This window comes from Marmota monax, unplaced genomic scaffold (genome assembly GCF_021218885.2).
Source record: "Marmota monax isolate L192 unplaced genomic scaffold, Marmota_monax_Labrador192_F-V1.1 WCK01_AAM20220418_F8-fsc00101, whole genome shotgun sequence".
Classification (NCBI taxonomy): Eukaryota; Metazoa; Chordata; class Mammalia; order Rodentia; family Sciuridae; genus Marmota; species Marmota monax.
In genome coordinates this window covers 5,500,001-5,522,360 of record NW_026692786.1, presented here as the reverse complement: position 1 = coordinate 5,522,360, position 22,360 = coordinate 5,500,001, and the positions used below count along the sequence as shown (strand labels likewise).

General features: G+C 33.0%; 1 protein-coding gene across 2 annotated transcripts in view; it reads left to right on the top strand.

Moving 5' to 3' along the window:
- Positions 1 to 22,360, top strand: part of Uri1 (URI1 prefoldin like chaperone) — a 65,665-nt gene that overhangs the window by 29,761 nt on the left and 13,544 nt on the right. The window contains exons 3-4 of one of the 2 annotated variants that reach the window (XM_046448165.2): positions 11,153 to 11,231; positions 12,224 to 12,359. In XM_046448165.2, coding sequence (XP_046304121.1) covers positions 11,153 to 11,231; positions 12,224 to 12,359 — 215 coding nt within the window. The remainder of the gene's footprint in view (positions 1 to 11,152; positions 11,232 to 12,223; positions 12,360 to 22,360) is intronic. The other variant, XM_058580444.1, reaches the window with a different exon arrangement.

Below are 22,360 nucleotides of genomic sequence, written 5' to 3'. Positions count from 1 at the left end.
ATTCATGAATATTTTATATTTATGCTTGTTACTTTTTTGTCATGGTATGGAATTGACTTTCTGAGCATTATTGTTACAACATTATATGAATATTTTAACTTTTTGTTATGAAAAATTTCAAACAAAAGGTGACAGTGATTCTCAACTTCAATAATTGTCAACTCATGTTTTTTTTTCTGGACTTTCATTTAACATCCCGTCCTATCTATCATCTACTTCCAGTTATTTTGAAATGAATCTAATTAGTATTCTGTTTGGAAATACTTTAGCTTTATATTTCAGAGATAAAAATGACTGACTATACAGGGCTGGGGTTGTAGCTCAGTGTTAGAGCACTTGCCTGGCATGTGTGAGGTGCTGGGTTGATTCTCAGTACCGCATATAAATAAATAAAGATCCATCAACAACTAAAAAAAATTAAAAAACTTAAAAAATGATTGTACATTAATGTAAGAGTTAAGCAAATTTTTAAAAATTAGGCAATACTTTTGTATTTCAAAATTTAAGCTTCCACAGCCTCCTACACTCTGCCGCCCTGCTGCTACCATGTCTCTAGTGATTCCTGAGAAGTTCCAGCACAGTTTGCCAGTACGCAACATAAACATTGATGGGCGGCAGGAAATAGCCTTTGCCATCACTGTCATTAAGGGTGTTGAGGAAAACAAGACACTGACCTCACCAAGAGGCTGGAGAATTCATTGATGGTGAGGTTGAACATGTGATCACCATTATGTAGAATCCACGACAGTACAAAATCCTAGACTGGTTCTTGAACAGATAGAAGGTTGTAAAGAATGGAAAATTCAATCAGGTTCTGGCCAATGGTCTCAATAGTAAGCCCCAGGAGGACTTGGAGCAACTGAGGAAGATTAGGACCCATAGGGGGCTGTGCCAATTTTGGGACTTTTGTATCTAAGGCCAGCAAACTAACACAACTGGTCACATGGCCACACCGTAGGTTGTGTCCAAGAAGAAGTGAGTCTGTAGGCCTTTTCTGTTAATAAATAATTATATACCTTTAAAAAAAAGGGGGGGGGGGTGCTGGGGTTGTGGCTCAGTGGTAGAGAACTTGCCTAGCACGTGTGGGGCACTGGGTTCGATCCTCAGCATCACATAAAAATAAATAAACAAAATAAAGGTATTAAAAAAAAGGCTTAAAAGGGTGCAAATGATATGGTTTATTTCTACCTTTGTTCAGTTCTCATTTTCCTTTTGTGGAAGCAACCATTTTTTACAAGTTTATCATGAATCTTTTCAGAAATTGTTTGCATACGGTAGGTATATGTGTGTGTGTATTCATCCACATGTTTGGATTAATTTATTCCCATCCTTTCGGATAAAAATGAAATTGGACTGTGTACTGTTAATTTGATGCTGTATGTTGGAGATTGTCCTCAGATAATTAACTTTCTATTCACATAAAGTTCATTGTGTCATGTGTCAAACTTTTAAGGGTCACCAAATATAATTTGGTAATAATTTTTTTCTTAATAAATAATGGCCATATCATTGTAAGTATATAGTGTCTTAAAAAAAAAAAAACTTTATTTGTGCCTGATGCTGTGTTGTACATTGAGCTGGGCTCACCTGTGTTCGTTTTCTGGTAGTGTTGTCGAGGCTCACTTATTTGGCTGTAGCCATTTGGTAGGTGGATCATCAGGGTTGTTAAAAATGGCCTTACTCCCAAGTCTGTGGCTAATGCTGGGTATTAGCTGAGCCTATCTGTCTTTGTGCTGTTTATCCAGCTCACTTTTCATGGTGATCTCAGGGCAGCAAGAATGGAAGCTGCAAGACTACATTGTGTTGGTCTAAGAGACTTAAAAGCCAGTCCAAACTTGGCACAGTGGCCCACACATGTAACTCCAGTGACTCAGGAGGCTGAGACAGAGGATTGCATGTTTCAAGGCCAGCCTCAGCAATTTAGTGAGGCCTTAAGTAAGCTACTTAGTGTGACACTTTCTTGAAAAAAAAAAAAAGAAAAAGGTTGGGGATGTAGGTCAGTGGTAGAATGCCCCTGGCTTCAATCCCCAGTACAAAACAAAACAAAAAACAAAAACCACATACACATACACACACGCATGCACACACATGTGCGCAACGTGGGGAAATAATCTCCACCTGTCAATAGGAGTAGTGACAAAGAATTTATGGTCACTTTTAATGCACTACAGATGATTGCTTTTGAATATGTCCCACAGGAAAGAAGTCTTTTTACTGTGTGTTGACTTCTGGGTATTAAATGAAATAGTGCTTGTGATACTGGGCATATTGAAATCATCGATATTTAGATATTGTTTATAATCATAAGTTGTATGTATGTGAGTTGTAGAATTGTCTCGCTTCCTTTAAATCATCCTAAAATGATTTTTAAGTAGTAAAGATATCTATGAAATTACGTGAAACAAACCTAAAATGTAGAAAAGTATTTTAGTTTTTCCAAGTGCTTAATTTTGTAAAGAGTAGCTTTAAATTGAGACATAAAAATTCAGAAACACTTCATGTGAGTTTTTAGAGAGGGATCATAAACCAAATACTTGACATTTATTATTTTCTGAAGGAACCTGGACAGAAAATATAATTTTGAGAAGAATAATAATAATCAGTTTACTTGAGTTTACAAGTATGTGTCTATAGTGGGAAATATCCAAGAAACACACCTGAATAGTCATGTGAAGGTCTGAGATTGCTCTTTTTGGAATTCCGCTGTCCTATTAGTTAGCTAGGATGTATACATGTATTTGAGCATGAGTGCAAAAGGTGGGGGCGGGGAGAAATATATGTTTGAGGGAAAATGACTCTCAAAAGCACCAAACTCTTATAGTACTATGGTTTATAGTATATTTCTCATGAATACCTAAAACAGGTATGCATATATAAAATTTATTTTCTTATGTATAATCTGAATAATTGATCTGCATGTTTTTAAAACTTTAAAAAGTACTTATGATAATGGCTTCATTCTTCAGTGTGAGGTAAATTTGAAAATTACTTTTTAGTTTTTGACTACAAAGTTTTTAGTTAGTGTTTGGAATAAGGCCTTCTTGTTTGTACTTTTTTTTCTTCCCCTTCTTTCTGGAGATTTCACACACTTTTGTTGTTGTTGTTGTAATTTCTACAGTTATTGATGAAAGTCTTAGGGGCAGCTGGGAGGATTCATACCCAAATCTCTCTTCTCTGTCATTCTTCAAATTCTTGTATTTTTTTGGTTGTTTAATTGTGTGGGCTTTTAGTACATGGTTTGCAAAGGTATGTTAAGGTGGCAAAAAAAAAAAATCGAGTTGAATAGTTTTAAGGATGAGTTTTGAAACAAAATCTGAATTAGATTTTAAGATTTTTATTCTGAGTGTGAAATGAATGCATGCTCAATTATAGAAAGATTGAAATAAGAAAAGGAAAAAGGTAAATTTACTCAATTTTGAAGAGAAGCCAGTTCTCTCCCTTTGTTTTTTAATGTTTTATTACCTTTAGCTTGTTAGTTCTTTGTATATATTTGTGTCACTAAAGCCAAACTATAATATTTCCCTCTTTGATATAAAGACCTAATGATTTTTAACTTAAAATTAGAAGTTATTACTTCTAGGAGTCCCTAAGCCTTTGTGTCAGGTTTTTGGAAGCAGCCAAACTAATACTTAATGCATTTCTGAAAATAAAAGGCAAACTTAACATATTAATAGAATTCCACCCCCCTCCAAGACTTTAAACTGTTATTAAAAAGCCTTCTAAATTTACAACTTATTATGTGGAATATAATCTTTGATGATGATCTATGTCTAGTAACAATGTGCTTTGTTTGGTTCAGTTTCTCATGATCATCTTAAGTCCAGTGAATATTTGATTGAGGCTAAGGATTTGGCTTCTGATATCTTATGATTTTTCACTTTTTTTCTGAACTTTATTAAGTCTGAAAACTATACTACCTGCACCTTGAGTTTTTTCCCATTCATTTTTGAAAAATAAGAGCAACATGCAATAAAGCTTTCAAGCACAAAGAGTGCTGTGTATGGATGAAGGTGTAAATATTGCAAGAATTGCAGTGTTTGAGAGGTGAGTGCTCATGCTTGTTTTGAGATTGAAAAGTCCTAGTTCTAATATACTAAAGATGGATGCGAGTGAGTATCAGTGTATGACTTAGAAAAATGTAGGATCTAGGCAAATTGAATTGAGTTACTTTTTGCTAATTCATATTGAACTTATGACCAAATTGGTGAGGGTTTTCCCATCATTTTATTCATTTTTTAAGTCAGTTGAGTTAAAGATAATTTTGAGGATTTTAAATATTTGGTGGCTTCAGAACCAGGATTCCTGTTTTTCACTCTTATAAAACCGCTTTACAGAAACTATTAACCTGGAGAAATCTATGAGAAGCCACTTGTTGAAACTATATGGAACATATGGGTCCTTTTCTCAGTTTCTTGTAGGGATCTGTGACCAAAATCACAACTCTAAGAAAACACACAAAAAGTTTACTTTTTCTATAATATACTTTAGAAATAAAGTATAAAATCTAAATTGAAGTCTCAAAACCTAAGGATTATGGTGCGATTTAAGTAAAAACTGGCATGAATACTGGCATGAATAATCAAAGCTTAAGTATGTTATAAACTCATCAGTTTTTCTAAAAGATTTCTCCTTTTAATTTATAACAGGAATATTTATCAGTTGTGGAAATAAAAAAGATAAAATTATCTGTAAGTTCATGTAAAGTTAACTGAATTAGGCACTTTGGAGTTCTTTCAGAGTTTGACTAATGTGTTTTTATGTAATAGTTAAGCTTTTTTATTTTGAATTCCCATGTCATTTTATTCTAGAGGAAAAGATAAGTTGAATGAATAAAAAGATGCTATAATAACTGACAGGTCTTAAGTCACATGTTTATAGTTGAAGAGCTCCCTAAAACAAATTCCCCTTACTATGTTTATCCTTTGCACTCTTACTGTTAAAAAGTTTAATTGAAGAAATCAGATGGAATGCTAGCTTCATCTGTTTCTTTGAATAATTTGTTCAGTTGACTTAAAAAATTATAAGTGTTTTTATTTAGGCCAATCTTTTAATCTATAGGTTATTTCTAATGATATTTTCTAATCTTTTTATCTATAGGTTATTTCTAATATTTTCTTATAACTCATAATTTATAAAGAGCATGATGGATTATTTTATTAGCATCTTCTGAGTATATAAGTTCCTTGGTATACTAGAGTTGTAAAAAAGGAATATGCCATCATATTGTCTGGATTTTATATACATTAAAAATTAAGTCTTTGTCCCCTTATTTCATTGATTGAAGTTATAAAGTATTTTGTCATGATCATTTAGAAAGATGGTTATTGCTTTTGATTTCATACAGTAAATACATTTAAATTTTTAATGAGCATTCCTTTCCCCATAAAACTGTAGAAAGCATAGGAGTTTAAGTTCGTCTTTCAGGAATGTTTTTATTTTTTAATTTAACTTGAACACTTTCTTTAGATTAAGAAGCTACTTTGAAAAAAATTATTATTCTTTGCTTTAGTATTGAGAGAATATCTTTCTATATGCAAATAACCCATGGCTGAATTTAATATTCCTTCATTTTCTTAATTTTAAAGATGAAAACACAGGAATTCTTCAAGCCAGTGGATTGCAAATTAAAAACAAAACAAACAAACAAACAAAAAAAAAACATGCATGTTATATTTGATCCCTGCAGTACATGGCATAAGGCTTAGTTATAGAGGAGGTATTCAATAGGTGGTGTTAAAATCTTTGGATTTCATCATTTCTTAAATTAAAAAAAAATTAAGTCTTTGTCCCAGATAAACTCAGATAGTAATGGCAATATAAAAGCCTTTCTCTTTGTTTCCCATTTCAGCACTTCTGGTTCTTTATTTATTTAGCATGTTAGGTAAAGGTAGAGAATGATGTGAGACTATTTCTGAGGAGGAAAAAGGGGTTTGATGTTAGTATTTTTTTTTTTTGCCTATTCTAGCTTCCTACTTTAAATTAGCAGTGTCTTATTGTTTTATCTCCCTTTTTTCGTGATTTAAAGATGGAGATTGGAGTCTATTACATGTCTAAAATAAGAAATATAGAACTTAGTTTTTCCTTTACAAAGATTTTATAAGAGAAGGATTAAAAATACGGAGTTCTTTTCATATTTCTGTGCCCCCTTCTGAACATTATATAAATCTTCACACATACCGAAAGTGAAAAAAAATCAAGCATATAGAAAAGTTTCAAAGTATGGACATCAATATACTTCACCTTTAAATACTTGTGCATACACCTCATTTAACTTGCTCTCTCATACTTTTTCCCCAAAATTATGAAAATTAAGTGTTTCACATGCAATCTGTCTCATTCCTAATCCTTTAAGGTTAAGGTTAATTTATAGTCATCGCTACTTCTATTTAAAACAAAAAATGCCTCTCGGAGACATGTAGACATGAGTAGCAAAATTCAAAGGATATTTTACAAGTTTTTGTATGCCTTATACAGATGTTTTAGTTATTGTTTTCTATAGGGAAAGTTGCACGAGGTTATCTGGTACAACTTAAACTTTATTTATTGGATAAAATTTTAAATTAGGAATTGAAAGCTTATCTTAAACTGTAAGGATCAAATATGGTAAAGTGAAACAAACGGGTCTATACATATAAGTAAGTAGACTTGAAATGGTTATCCTAATTGTAGCTGTGTTTTGTTCCCAATTTGAATTTTAAAAAAAGTAATTACCTCTTTGACTACATTTTAATATGACCATAATGTCCAAAATTTAATTTTGCTTCCAAGTAATAATGTAGAAAATTTATGATAAATTCTGGTACATATAAAGATCTCCTATTTACCCCGTGCAACACTCAGCATTGGTTCTAAAATAACTTGAATTTTCTGTTGCCTTTGTGATCTTTAATGGGTTTATTTAAGCCCTAAATATTAGAGGAACTATTGGAGAAGACCCTTTGATTAAGCACTTGGTCATGGACATTTTGACAAGAGCGGTGGCCTTCAGAGAGTTTCCCAGGCCATAATTTATTCCAGAAACACTGCTTGCCTTCTGCTGGTCTCCCTTTAAAAAGGAATTTTCATGGGTTGCATTTTATATTATCTTCCTTTTTTTTATTTTTAGAAAATAATTCAAAACTTAGAAATAGCAGCTCCAGTCTTTAACTGTTTTACAATTTGACCACATTTTTATTCTAGGAGGATTATTAATGATGAACTTAAAACTGAATATACTTGATTTGGAATACTGACATTGATCTTTGGTATTACCTTAAGTTAAATCTACTCTTAACGTATGAAGGAGATTTTTTTTAAAGTCCAATTTTCTAGTTATATTTGCCTATGTAAGACATATTTTTTTTTCTTAAAGTAATATATTTATTTATTTTTAAATTTTTTATTGTTGGCTGTTCAAAACATTACATAGTTCTTGATATATCATATTTCACAATTTGATTCAAGTGGGTTATGAGCTCCCATTTTTACCCCATATACAGATTGCAGAATCACATCAGTTACACATCCATTGATTTACATATTGCCATGCTAGTGTCTGTTGTATTCTGCTGCCTTTCCTATCCTCTACTATCCCCCCTCCCCTCCCCTCCCCTCCCCTCTTCTCTCTCTGCCCCCTCTACTGACATTCGTTTGTCCCCCTTATATTATTTTTCCCCTTCCCCTCACTTCCTCTTGTATGTACTTTTGTATAACTCTGAGGGTCTCCTTCCATTTCCATGCACTTTCCCTTCTCTCTCCCTTTCCCTCCCACCTCTCATCCCTGTTTAATGTTAATCTTCTTCTCATACTCTTCCACCCTACTCTGTTCTTAGTTACTCTCCTTATATCAAAGAAGACATTTGGCATTTGTTTTTTAGGGATTGGCTAGCTTCACTTAGCATAATCTGCTCTAATGCCATCCATTTCCCTGTAAATTCTATGATTTTGTCATTTTTTAATGCAGAGTAATACTCCATTGTGTATAAATGCCACATTTTTTTTATCCATTCATCCATTGAAGGGCATCTAGGTTGGTTCCACAGTCTAGCTATTGTGAATTGTGCTGCTATGAACATCGATGTAGCAGCACATATATATGTAATACATATTATTCAATATGTATTACATATACAATATATATATATATATACAATATATATACAATATATATACATATATATACATATGTATACATATGTATACATATGTATATATGTAATATGTATACATATTATTCAATATGTATACATATTACATATATATATGTAATACATATTATTCAATATGTAAGACATATTGAATGTTAACTTTAATACTACTTAATCACAGAAACATTTAGATAGTTGATGTATAATCAACTTATTTATCTCAAACATATAAATTGTTAGTATTCCATAGATTTAATAATGAATGCTTATGTGTAGGCACTGTATCAAATCTGTTCTTTATAGGCATTATCCTATTTATTGCTTACACTAACCCTGTTTTCAAAGCCCCTGAATGGTTACATTTAGCTCTACTGTCTTTCGATAAGTCCGACTATCCATTTAAAAGAATTTACTTAGTGGACTCTTAATTTTAGTAGATAATAGTTTTTCCTGTACAATTTAGGGTTGGTGGGTGTTTTTTTGGTTTGTTTTTGATTCATGGAAAAACATAGATTCTTAAAACTGGGTAGGAGTTACATCTTTTATATTTAATTATCTGGAACCTATGAGAATAGGTATCATTCCAATTTTACCACTGAAGATATTTAAGACTAAGGTTAATTTGCATGTGTGTGTTAAGAAGTAGAGCTGGGATTTATTCTGTGGTCTGACTTCAGAGTTATGCTTTTTCTGGTTCATAATTCTGTGCATAAAGGGTTTTTTTTCCCATTTTATCCATATAAAATTTTATTTGGAAGGTTAAGTTTTGCCTTAAATATAACAAAAGCCTGTGTGTGTGTGTGTGTGGTGTGCTGGGGATTGAACCCATGGCCTTGTGCAGGCACGGCAAGTACTGTACCAACTGAGCTATATCCCCAACTCATAAGAGGCATTTTATGTTTATTAATAGAAAAGGATTTGTGAGGAAAGTTTATAAAAAGCACTTTTGAATACCAGAAAAGTGAAAAAAGTTTGCTTGAATGAATACAGGTCAGGATAAAGAAAATTTGGTGTATATACACAGTGGATTATTACTCAGCCATAAAGAATGACTTTACGACATTTGCCAGTAAATAAATGATGGATCTGAAGACTGTCATGCTAAGTGAAATAAGCCAGTCCCCAAAAACCAAAGGTCAAATGTTTTCTCTGAAATATGGAAGCTAATCCACAATAAGGGTGTGGGGGTGCAAATAGAAGTTCAGTGGAATAGACAAAGGGAAATGAAGGGTGAAGTAAAGGGGGATGGGAGAAGGAAAGGCAGTGGAATGAAGACATAACTTTTACACATATATAAATATACCACAGGGAACCTCACCATTGTGGATATCCATAAAAATTAATAAAAAAATAACTGGGTAAATGACAAGAATCAATAGAGAAAAGGAACCAGTGGGTAGGGGAAGGGAAGCGAAAGGAGAGGTACTGGGGACTAAATTTGAACAAGATACAGTCCATGTTTTTTAATTATGTCAAATTGAAGTCTATGTCATGTATATCTAAAAAGAAAATAATAACAAGAATACAGGTCAAAAGAACTAGGTTAGAATCAGTACTCATCTCACCGTTGTGTAGGAGATCTGTTTATCTCCATTTTTCTTCTACTTTTTCTTCTGTAACAGAAAAATGGTAAGTGACATTTACTATAAGAATACTTTCAGGATAAATATCACTATATATGTGAAATTCCTGAGACCTTAAGACTAAATGAGGTAACTTTTATTAATTATGCTATTATTGCTATAGAGCAGCTAAGGAGTAAACTGAAACCAGTTCCATGATGATGTTTATAGTGTAGACATTTTGATTATATAGAGTGATTAATTATGGTGCATTTATCCTAATTTGACTATATCTACATGTACATTTAAGTTATTTGCTGAGTTGGTTTTTGCAACGTTTTAGAATTGATAATGCCCTTTTGCTTACAAAAAAAATTTAGTGCCCTGGTTTTGCTTGCAGCCTACATCCTAACAGGGAACCCTTAGGAAACCAAATCTCCAGAGGTAGTTTGAAAATGGGCATCTCAGCATAGGCTGGTGCTTGGTATTCTATGTCTAAGAACTGGGTAGAGCCCACAGCATGAAAATGTGACCCTGATAGAATTATATTTTTTGATTCTTTGAAATTAATGTATTTGGTAGCTCTGTCCCTCTCACCCCTACCCCTGTATTAGAGATGTACATGCTGACATGCTAAGCAAGCACTCTACTACTGAGCTACATCCAAACCTTTTTTTTTTTTTTTAATTTTGACAGAGAGTCTTACTAAATTACCTAGGATGACCTCAAACTTGTGATCCTCATGCTTCAGCCTCCCAAGTAGCATGCGTAGATCACCATGCCTGGCTGGTACCTCTGCTTTGATAAAACATAAAACAGACTGCAAAGCCAAATTGAAAAGCTTTTTGTATTACCTTTGCCTAATTTCTTCTGCCCCTTGGTTGATTTTTCTCTCACCTTAATCACATTAGTATGAGTAATTAAAGAGTTGACGACACCACATTTTTCAGCTTAAAGTTTAGGATCAAGCATTTGATCAGATTTGAGTTCATGATTTCCATTTCTCAGTGTTTATTCACTCAAAAGTTTTATTAAATTTTTTTTCTTCCCTTTGAGCCCCTGTTTCCTTTCAAACATGAAGCCCACCTCTTTACCTTATTTCTACATTTTATTTAGTCAGAGTAGACTTCTACATTAGGAAACACTAATTGTAATCCTAAAAGCCAAAATTCATGGAGAATCTTAATTCTTTAATAAATATATGGTGGGATAATGCTATTCCTAAACTTCAAAGAAAAAAACTTCTAAAAATTAAAAAAAAAATGTTTACTCTGTAAATGGCTAAAATTAGGTGTTTTAAAATTTTTTAAAAAATTTATTTTCTAATCAGTTATACATGACAGATGATTCATTGTACACAAATAGCGTAAGATTAGGTTTTTAATTAGTTTGTCTTATGATACATAGAGTGGAAGAATTGTTAATCTGTTCATTCATTTAGTATTTGGTCTTTTTTGTCAACAGGAAGAAGGTAGATAATGACTATAATGCCCTTCAAGAAAGACTCAGTACTTTACCTGATAAGTTGTCTTATAATATCATGGTATGTTTAGTGTGTTTCTTTTAAAGCAATACATTGTTTCTTGTAAACATTAATTGTGTAAAATATGATTTTTTTTTGCTGTATGTGTACAAATTGACAAATTGATGGACTGTATCAGAGGTAACTACCATTGCAAGGAAGGTTTTGTTATACTTTATAACATTACAGTAATTGTAGTAATAGTTGGTAAATTTTTCCGTGTGTGTGTGTGTGTGTGTGTATGTATTTCATTATAGTGACGTAAATATTAGTACAGAATTTGACATTTGTTGTGCAAACTTACTACATAAAAAACTGGAGTTACAACAGTAATATCGCATAGGCTGTAATATTTTGTAATTCGTAGAATTAAATGTTAGAACATTGATTTTTTTCCATTAAAAAAAGGTGCTGATAATTTTTGTTTTAATGATCCTCACAGTGATATAGTGACCTGTTGAGAGCCCTGGATTAGAACCTTTTACCATATGAGTACTCTGTTTCTTGAAGGTTTTTTGTTATACTAGCCCAAATATTTTGTAATATAGCTAGGAAGATTCATTAAAGCTATTTTCCTCCCTGCTTTGCAAAAATGACTGTTATTGGAAATAATTTTCAGGGTTTTTTTTTAAACCAAGAATATTCTTCATTGATAATATTTCGTTACTCTTATTAATTTCATGTAGATTTAAGAATTAATGAAAAGTATAAATGCTCAGAGGCCACACTTTCTCTTAGCGCAATTGTTTAAAGAGTTGTGTGTAAACATGGTATGGATTTATATTCCTGTTTTAACATTGATTATTAGCTTAAAGTAATTTTCTATAGATTTTCCTGGTGAAGTTTTAATATAAAATGTTAAATTTCTGTGAAGTTAGCATTTTATTTCTCCCAGTGTATAATTAAAAAGAGAGTTCAATAATACTGAGGACTCTTAATGCTAAGTGTTTCATAAAGTGTATGTTTTAGTGCTTTAATTCTTTTGCCTTTTTCTTTTCTTTTTTAAACAATAGGTACCATTTGGCCCCTTTGCCTTCATGCCAGGAAAACTTGTTCATACTAATGAAGTCACTGTTTTACTTGGGGACAACTGGTTTGCAAAATGCTCAGCAAAGCAGGCTGTAGGTTTAGTTGAACACCGGAAAGAACGTAGGTACCACTTATAAATGTTGTTTCTTTGTTGTATATGTATTGGTTCACAAATTGCAAAGCTGATGGATTGTGGCCACAAATACCTTCCATGACTTAGTAGTCTAGGCTTTTTGTGATTTTTGTTGAGTTGCAGGTAGTTTGAGTTGAACCAACATTTGAGAATGAGCTGGAGAATGGAACAGTCTGGGTTGGAAATATCACCCACAATGGCATGTTTTCAGAAATTACCAAGTATAAAATTCAGTACAGATGGTTTTGTAGACATAAGTTGGGAAGGCATAAGAATTGGGGGAATTTTGTTCTTTATAATTGGTTTGTTTTAGTTGGTTTCATAGATTTACTTCTGCTTTTAATACTTGGTACCCAGAAGTAATTTACTTTTTGCTCAGTGAACTAAGAGAAAGTCTATTTACACAAGTTGACAATTCTTTAAAGATGCTTTTTGTTTTGGAAGAAATCATATTTTCATCTTATAGAAAAGACTAGGTGTGGAAAAGAACTATCATCTAACCCTTTACCCTTTTCGAGTGGCTTGAGTTCCTTGCCTCATTTTATAAGGGTAGCCTTAGTTTTGTTTATCTACAATAGTATTTGTTGATGTATAAATACCTATGCCCTATTTTGTAATTAGATGGGTTAGCTTGGATCTAGCTTCATTGTATTTTAAAATTAGGTTTATTTAATTTCTAGTCTGTGTTCTTATTTCTAAAATAACATATTTAAATTGATGGTGTGATTTTACCCCTACCTGCTTTTCAACCTTCTAGTTAAATGTATGTTTGAAAATAAATTTTGTGAGGATCCTTCTGAATAAATGAGGTCATACTAGATAAAAAACAGCTGAGTTTTCTAAAGCTGAAATTATTTCAGTTATACATGGGTGGGTACTAGTTAGAGAACTCATTTAGTCTGTGAAATTTTGTGAGCTATATTTAGAGACTCTAATTGCAAATCAACTCCTATAAGTTTATAATTGATATATATTTTGATCTTTTGTGACACTAATCAGAATCTCATTGTTAGGCCTATATATAATTTCTGTCAATGATAAATCTTTTGGCTTTACTACATTAAAATAAGTCATATATATTAGAGGAAAGACAGTGGGCATAATTCTTTCTTAGAGACCTTTCTTAATAGACAAGGCTTTATTTACTGGAACAGCCCTGTTGATAGGAAATCTGTTCATAACCTATTAAAGTTTGTTCACTTTGATTTTCAAATTTTAGTGAAGAAACTTTTAGAATAATATACAACTTAAAACATGAATAATGGAAGACTTTTAATACAATGGAATAGAGCTCTTGAGTAGAGAAACATTTTTAGTAAATCACTTTTCAATAGTTAAATGTGGTTTTGGGAATTAACCAAACATGATGACTTTTTTATCAATAGCTATCTAAAATAATTTTTAGAACACATATTTATATGCCTGAGAATTAATTTGACAAATAAATTTTAAGTTGTTTTATTCTCACAATTTTATGTAATTTTATAATAACAAGAAAATATTATTAAAAGTATGCTTTTGTACTTTATATTTATTACGAAAAGGTATATAGTTTCTGTACCCATGAGGGTATAGTCCAAGACTCCCAGTAGAAGCCTGAAACCATGGAATCTTATAATTTAATGCTTTTTCTGTGTTAACTAAACACTTTTCATGCACTGTGATTGTAACTTTTGTGATTTGAACATGGATTTCCTTTTCTCCACAATTTTACGAATTAGATGTTGGGAACCAAAGCACACTTTATTTTTTTCCCTTTTATTTAAGTTGAGAACTTTCACCTTTATATTTAAAGGAAGCGTATGGTGTTTCCGTTGGCATTTCCAAATTGCCAGGAAATGCCAATGGAAACACCGTACGCTTTTGAGGGATAGATTCTGTTGGATTTTCTATATAGTCAAAAATGTATTTTATAAATAGTGACCACTTTATTATTCTTTTTCAATATGTATGTCTTTATTTCTCTTTCTTGCCTTACTGTGCTAGATAGGACTTGTAATACAGTATTGAGTAGGAATAGTAAAAGTGGGCATCCTTGCCTTGTGATTGATCTTCTAGAGAAATCATTTTGTCTTTTACTATTAAATGTGGTGGTAATTCTAGTTTTTTAAAATGATTGCCCTCTACCAAATATAGGACATTTCTAATTTGTAAACTTTTTTTAAAATCAGGAATACTGAATATTGTTAACAGATTTTTTCTGCATCTGTTGATATGATCTTGTAATTTTTCTTTAGTCTGTTAATGTGGTGAATTATAGTCAATGATTTTCCCTCTCTGGGTGAACCACACTTGGTCATGGTATGATTTTCATATATGGTTGGATTTGATTTGCTAGTAATTTGTTTAACTCATAAAATGAGTTAAATTTTCTGGAAGATATAGAATAGAGCTTGTATTACTTCTTTAAATGTTTGGTAGAATTAACCAATAAAATCATCTGGACCAGAAGATTTCTTTTTTTTTCAAAAGACTTTAACAACAAATTCAAAATGTTTACCAAGAACAGTTTTCAAATGGTCAGGTGTCCATTTCATCCTCACAGGGGACATTTAGCATTATATTGAGAGACTTTTCATCATATCTGGGGTGGTAAGTGTTTTTAGTATCTAATGGATAAAAGGCAGCAATGTTGCTAAACAACCTAGTGTACAGGACAGCCCCCCACAATAGAGAATTATCTATCCCCAAAGCTTCAATACTGGTAGAGTTGAGAAGTCTTAGTCTAGAAGTTTATTGATCTTGCTGATCTTTTAATACTCAACTGTAGTTTTACTGATTATGTCTTTTCTTCCTTCTACTTGTTCTGGGTTTACTTTATGCATTTTTTTTTTTGTAGTTTCTAATATAAGTATTTTAGTGCTATAAACTTTACTCTAAAGCACTGCTTAATCAGTATGCCACACCATTTTGGTAATGTTGTATTATCATTTTCAGCTTAATATATATTTTTTAAAATATTTATTTTTCAATTGTAGTTGGACACAACACCTTTATTTATTTATTTATTTTTATTTGGTGCTGAGGATCGAACCCAGGGCCTCGCATATGCTAGGTGAGCACTCTACCGCTGAGCCACAATCCCAGCCCTGGTTTAATATATTTTACTAATGTCCTGTGAGACTTTTTTGTTGTCTCATTAATTATTTAGAATTAAGGTGATCAAACTATGGCCTTTCAGCCATATCTGGCTCTTACCTGGGTGTTTTTAAACTTTTGATTGTTGGTGTGTGTGTGTGTGCTCGTGTGCACACACACAAACACAAATGCAAGCTTTTTTTTTTTTTTGGTGTGTGTGTGTGGGGAGAACATTTAATGGGCTGTGAGAAAAAAATGCAATAGAGACCATATATGGCCTATAAAACCTAAAATAGTTACTTTCTGTTTATGGAATAAGTTTACCATCCTTAGTTAAGATAATATTGTTTAATTTCTAAGTGTTTAGAGAGTTTTTGCTACTAATTTTTAGTTTAATTGATTTTGGTCAAGGAATATAAAGTGTGCTTTCAGTTCTTTAAAAATATATTTAAATTTATGATCCAGGATATGGTCTGTCTTGCCATGTGAACCACTTGAGAGGAATGTGTATTCCGCTGTTACTGAGTAGAACTTTCTATAAATGTTATATAGATCCACTTGGTTGATGGTGGTGTTCAGTTCTTCTGTATCCTTATAGATTCCTGTTTACTTGTCTGATAATATTGAGAGAAGAGTGAAATCTCCAGATATGATTGTAATTATGGCCATTTTCCCCTTCTTTCCTATCAGTTTTTACTTCATGTGTTTTAAATCTTTTATTGTCAAGTACATATATGTGTATGCATGTTGTGTATATTTTTCCATCCCTTTTACTTTTTTGCTGAGTATATAATAATTAAATTATTTTTTTTACAGTATAGAAAAACTTCCTTTTTAATCCATTCTGATAATTTCTTTCAATTGGTGTTTTGGCCATTTATTTTTATTTTTATTTTTTTTTTAGTATTTTGCTTTTTATTTTTATTTATTTATTTATTTTTTTAATTTTATTTTTTTTTTATTGTTGGTTGTTCAAAACATTACATAGTTCTTGATATATCATCTTTCACACTTTGCTTCAAGTGGGTTATGAACTCCCATTTTTAGCCCATATACAGATTGCAGAATCACATCAATTACACATCCATTGATTTACATATTGCCATACTAGTGACTGTCATGTTCTGCTACCTTTCCTATCCTCTACTATCCCCCCTCCCCTCCCCTCCCCACCCCTCTTCTCTCTCTACCCCCTCTACTGACCTTCATTTCTCCCCCTTGTATTATTTTTCCCTTTCCCCTCATTTCCTCTTGTATGTTCTTTTGTATAACCCTGAGGGTCTCCTTCCATTTCCATGCAATTTCCCTTTTCTCTCCCTTTCCCTCCCACCTCTCATCTCTGTTTAATGTTAATCTTCTTCTCATGCTCTTCGTCCCTACTCTGTTCTTAGTTACTCTCCTTATATCAAAGAAGACATTTGGCATTTGTTTTTTAGGGATTGGCTAGCTTCACTTAGCATAATCTGCTCTAGTGCCATCCATTTCCCTGCAAATTCTATGATTTTGTCGTTTTTTAATGCAGAGTAATACTCCATTGTGTATAAATGCCACATTTTTTTAATCCATTCGTCTATTGAAGGGCATCTGGGTTGGTTCCAAAGTCTTGCTATTGTGAATTGAGCTGCTATGAACATCGATGTAGCAGTGTCCCTGTAGCATGCTCTTTTTAGGTCTTTAGGGAATAGACCGAGAAGGGGAATAGCTGGGTCAATGGTGGCTCCATTCCCAGCTTTCCAAGAAATCTCCATACTGCTTTCCAAATTGGCTGCACCAATTTGCAGTCCCACCAGCAATGTACAAGTGTACCCTTTTCCCCACATCCTCGCCAGCACTTGTTGTTGTTTGACTTCATAATGGCTGCCAATCTTACTGGAGTGAGATGGTATCTTAGGGTGGTTTTGATTTGCATTTCTCTGACTGCTAGAGATGGTGAGCATTTTTTCATGTACTTGTTGATTGATTGTATGTCCTCCTCTGAGAAGTGTCTGTTCAGGTCCTTGGCCCATTTGTTGATTGGGTTGTTAGTTATCTTATTGTCTAATTTTTGGAGTTCTTTGTATACTCTGGATATTAGGGCTCTGTCTGAAGTGTGAGGAGTAAAAATGAAACTGAATCCCTTTCTCTCGCCATGCATAAAAGTTAATTCAAAATGGATCAAGGAGCTTGATATCAAATCAGAGACACGCCGTCTGTTAGAAGAAAAAGTTGGCTACGATCTACATACTGTGGGGTCGGGCTCCAAATTCCTCAATAGGACACCCATAGCACAAAAGTTAATAACTAGAATCAACAAATGGGACTTACTCAAACTAAAAAGCTTTTTCTCAGCTAAAGAAACAATAAGAGAGGTAAATAGAGAGCCTACATCCTGGGAACAAATCTTGGCCATTTATATTTAGTGTAGTCTTCAATGTTTAGACTTAGGTTTAGCATTTTTTTTCTTTTTTCTTCTGTGTTTCTTCTTTGTTTCCTCCTGTTCTGCCATCTTTTAATATTTCATTGTTGTGTTGCCAAAATAAGAACTTTTAAAGCTGTTTTTAATGTTAAATTAGGTATTAATATATTTTGGAGATATATATTTAGTGGAAAGGGGAACATAAAAGGATAAGAATCATGAATTAGGGTAATGACTATAGGCTTAGAGAAGACAAGATCAGAGCCTGATAGGACTTGATAGCTGATTTGATGTCAAGGTTGAGAGGAAAGAATGGTAATTAAAGCAAAGTTGATAAAACAATCAAGGAAGTTTGTAGATCACTACATACTGTTTTCCTTCTACTAGAAAAGTCAGATGCACATTTGCATACTGAATGTCCTGAGAAGTGCTGTAATAATAATAATAAAATATCCCATTTGGGCATGATGGTGCATCCCTATAATTCCAGTGAATTTCAAGGCTAAGGCAGGAGGGTCACAAGTTCTAGACCAGCTTGGGCAACTTAGTAAGACCTTGTCTCAAAAAAAAACAAAACCAAAACAAACAAACAAAAAAACAAATGGGGGCATAGTTTGGGGATGTAGCTCAGGGGTAAAGAGCCCCTGGATTCTATCACAGTATTAGTCCCCCCCCCAAAAAAAAAAATCCCATTAATTTTTTAATATTATGATTCCCAAACTATTTGATTTTGAGAATTTTTTTTCCCTAATGAACTTTTATTATCTCACAGAGTATTCTAAGGAAAATTCTACCATAGTGGTATATTTTTTAAACAAAATTCAAAAGAAAGTGAGTGATAAGAGCTTTTAGGCACCAAATTACCCTCCCACCCTCTTGAGAAAAGTGATGTGGAAGAAAGATTATTTATGGGAACATTTACAAATGGCTGCCCCGTCCCCATACTTGGGATTGAATCAAGGGACGCCTTACCACTGTGCCAACCCCATTCTTTATTTTTTTTTAAATTGTTGATGGTCTTTTATTTTTTATTTATTCATTTATGTGTGGTGCTGAGAATCAGTGCCTCAGGAATGCTAGGCAAGTGCTCTACCACTAAGCTACAACCCCAGCCCAGCCTTTTTTATTTTCAAGGCAGGGTCTTGTTAAATTGTTTAGGGCCTTCCTATGTTGCTGAGGCTGGCCTTGAATTTGCAAAATTTATAGGCTATTTACTGAAAAGTAGATGTCTTTCCTTCACAATGTTTATTAACATTCAGCTAGTCTCTTTGGAGGTATTACTGTTACCAGTATCTTACTAGTCATTCTAGGTATTCTGTGCGTTCACAACTGTAGATTTATGCATTACTGCCCATCTACATCTACTCAAATGGTGGTACTCTTTTTTTTTTTCTCTTGTTGTCTCATTTTTTAGTGCATAGCATTATATTATATTGTACCATATTTTACTTAGTCAGTCCCTTACTGTGATAGGCTTTTGGATTGTTCTCAGGTTTTTTTATAGTTAAAAGCAGTGATGCAGTGAATACCCTGAGTGTGTGATTATGTGTGCATGTAAAACTGTATATATCATTTTATACTTGTTTATTTGTATCTGTAGGATAACCAGTTAGGATTGAATTGTTACCATGAGAAAGATGTGTGTTTTTAACATGGGCAGTACAAATCTGAACAGAGTGACTATTTTTGCCAACCTAGTTCTGTCAAATATTTTGAAATTGATACCCTATTATAGTAGCCCAGTGACTAACCTTATTTCCTTCTTCCTTCCCTTCCTGTGTAGTAAAACATACACAACATACAGTTTACCATTTAAACCATTTTTAAGTATACAATTCAGTGGCATTAAGTACATTAACATTGTTGGTCAGCCATAAACACTATCTCCAAAACTCTTTCATTATTTCACATTAAAACTCCGTACCCATTAAATAACTCCCATTCCCCTTCCCCCCCAGCTTCTGATAACCACCATTCTATTTTATGAATTTGAGTGTTCTAAGATACCTCATATAATAATTGTTCTTTTAAGTCTGGAGTATTTTCCCTTAGCAGATTTTCAAGGTTCATTCATATTTAAGGTTGAATAATATTTTTGTGAATGTATATACCACATATTGCTTATCCATTTGTACATTGATGGACACATTTTGTTTCTACTTTTGGTTATTGTGAATAATGCTACTATGAATATGGGTACACAGATATCTATTAAATTCCCCTTATGTGTGATGACAACTGGATTTTTCCATGTCTGACTCTTAGCATATTGAGGATTTCCTCTCTGTTGATTTTCTGTTACTGTGACAAAAAAATTAAACTTATAAAGGTAGTTGCTTGGCCCTATCCTCTTGGGTCTGTAATGAGGAAGAACAATCATGGTGGAGCAAAGCTGCTGATCTCATGGTGGTTGGGAAACAAAAAGAAGAAGAGAAGGAGTCTGGGATTACAGCTCAGTGGTGGAACACTTGTCTGGCATGTGTGGGGCACTGGGTTTGATTCTAAGTGCCGTAAAATAAATAAAGATCCACCAACAACTAAAAAATATTAAAAAAAAAAAAAGAGGAAATGGCAGGGAATGCCTTCAAGGGCATATTCCCAGTGATGTAACTTACTTCCAATGGGTTTCACCTTCTAATGTTTCCACTCAATAATGTCACAGGCTGGTGACCTAGTCTTTAACACTTAAGACTTTGGAGAACATTCTAGGTCCAAACACCAATACTGGTTTTGAGATCTTTATTTTTTGGGTACTGGGGATTGAACCCAGTGTTAATTAACCACTGAGCCACATCCCCAGCCCTGTTTTGTATTTTATTTAGAGACAGGGTCTCACTGAGTTGCTTGGTGCCTCCCTAGCCGCTGGGATTACAGGCATGTGCCACTATGCCCAGTGGGATCTTTATTTTTTAATGTAGGCATTTGTATTTATAAATGTCACTGTTACCATCTATTTATTGCATTCTGTATGTTTTGATATGTTGGGGTTTTATTTATTTTTTAATCTAAAGGAATTTTTAAATACCTTTGAAATTTCTTCCTTGATGCATTGATTTTTATTGGTTAAGTTTCCATGTATTTGTGAATTTTTTAGTTTTCCTCCTGATAATGATTTTTAGTTTCAGAAATTTCTTTTTTGTTCTTTGAATGTTCCTTTGTTATAACATACTGTTCTTGTTTCATGGATGCAATGTTATGCGGTGTTTGTTTTTTCTATCAAGGTTTTCTTTATGCATTTCCCATGTACCTCTTTTCTCCTTTCTCTCCCCCATCATACCCCCTGTCCCTCTGGTATTAATGTTGAATTTTTTTTTTTCAAATATCTGGTGAGTCTTGCTAATCAAATTAATCAAGGTTAAATTCTCTGTTCATAGCAAGGCTTTTGACTGATCTGCTTTAGAGATTTAACTGGCAAGCTGAATGTTCTTATTGAGCAGTCTTCAAATATCAGCACCTTTGGGGGTTAATCATCATCCTATAAGAGAATCTTCTAATCTCATATTCTAGGAACAGGCTAGGAGTCTTAAATTAGATTATGTTCCCTAGAATTAGTTCCCTTGTTTTTGCTAAGACATTTCCTATTCACCCCCTGCTTCAAATTACTTGGTGTTTCAAATGTTCTCATGCTTTCCTTACTATTCTGCAAACCACCCTAGGTTGTAAATCTTCTGTAGGCAAAAAAGAGGAACTCATCTGGCTGTGCTTTATGAGGTTTGGGTTTTGGATTTTTTTTTTTTAAGTTTACTTTCTCTCAGAAATATTTCCAAGTGAGTAACCTTTTCCAGGTCCTATAACCTAAAATAACCCAAATTCACTTGTTACAGCTTTTCCCTTCTACAGTTGGGTTTCAGTTTTTTCTGTTGTGCAAAGTCAGTTATCACCTGTTCAGTTTCCAAAATTTAGTTGACTTTTCTTGTTTGTTACTTTTTCCTGTCAATGTGTCTCTATGGATTTATGTCTTTAATTTTTTTTTTTAAGCAGTTACTTTACTGATGTGTATATGGAGGAGGAAGTAAGTATTAAGCAAATGTATTCAGTTTGCCATTTTTAAAGCAAAAAGTCCAAACCTTTGTGCTGGTTTAAGGAGAGATCCTTACAGAGGTTTGCGAACATTTCCACCAGGGGGCACGTCCTATTGAAAGTGTTGAAAGAATACTTAAAAATTGTAGCACACAAAAGGAAAGAGGTTGAGAATGGAATGGTCACAGAGAATTCAGAAGAGATTTATATTTACAGGCTTGATGCTGTTCAGTACATTCGAGTATATGGCTAGATACAAAGACTTTTTTCAGATTGATGTTCATAACTTTTATTAGGCTTTTGCAAATAATTTTTATTACATCTACAATTTTATTCCTTTTAAATGCATATAATTCTACAAACTATAACTAAATATTTGCTTTTAGTGAATAACATTTATCTTTAGGTGAAAATTATTCTGCTTAAGCTCTTAAGAGATTTTATTTTCATTATTATTATTATTTAATTTAAACATGGCCTTTAGAATTTGCACTG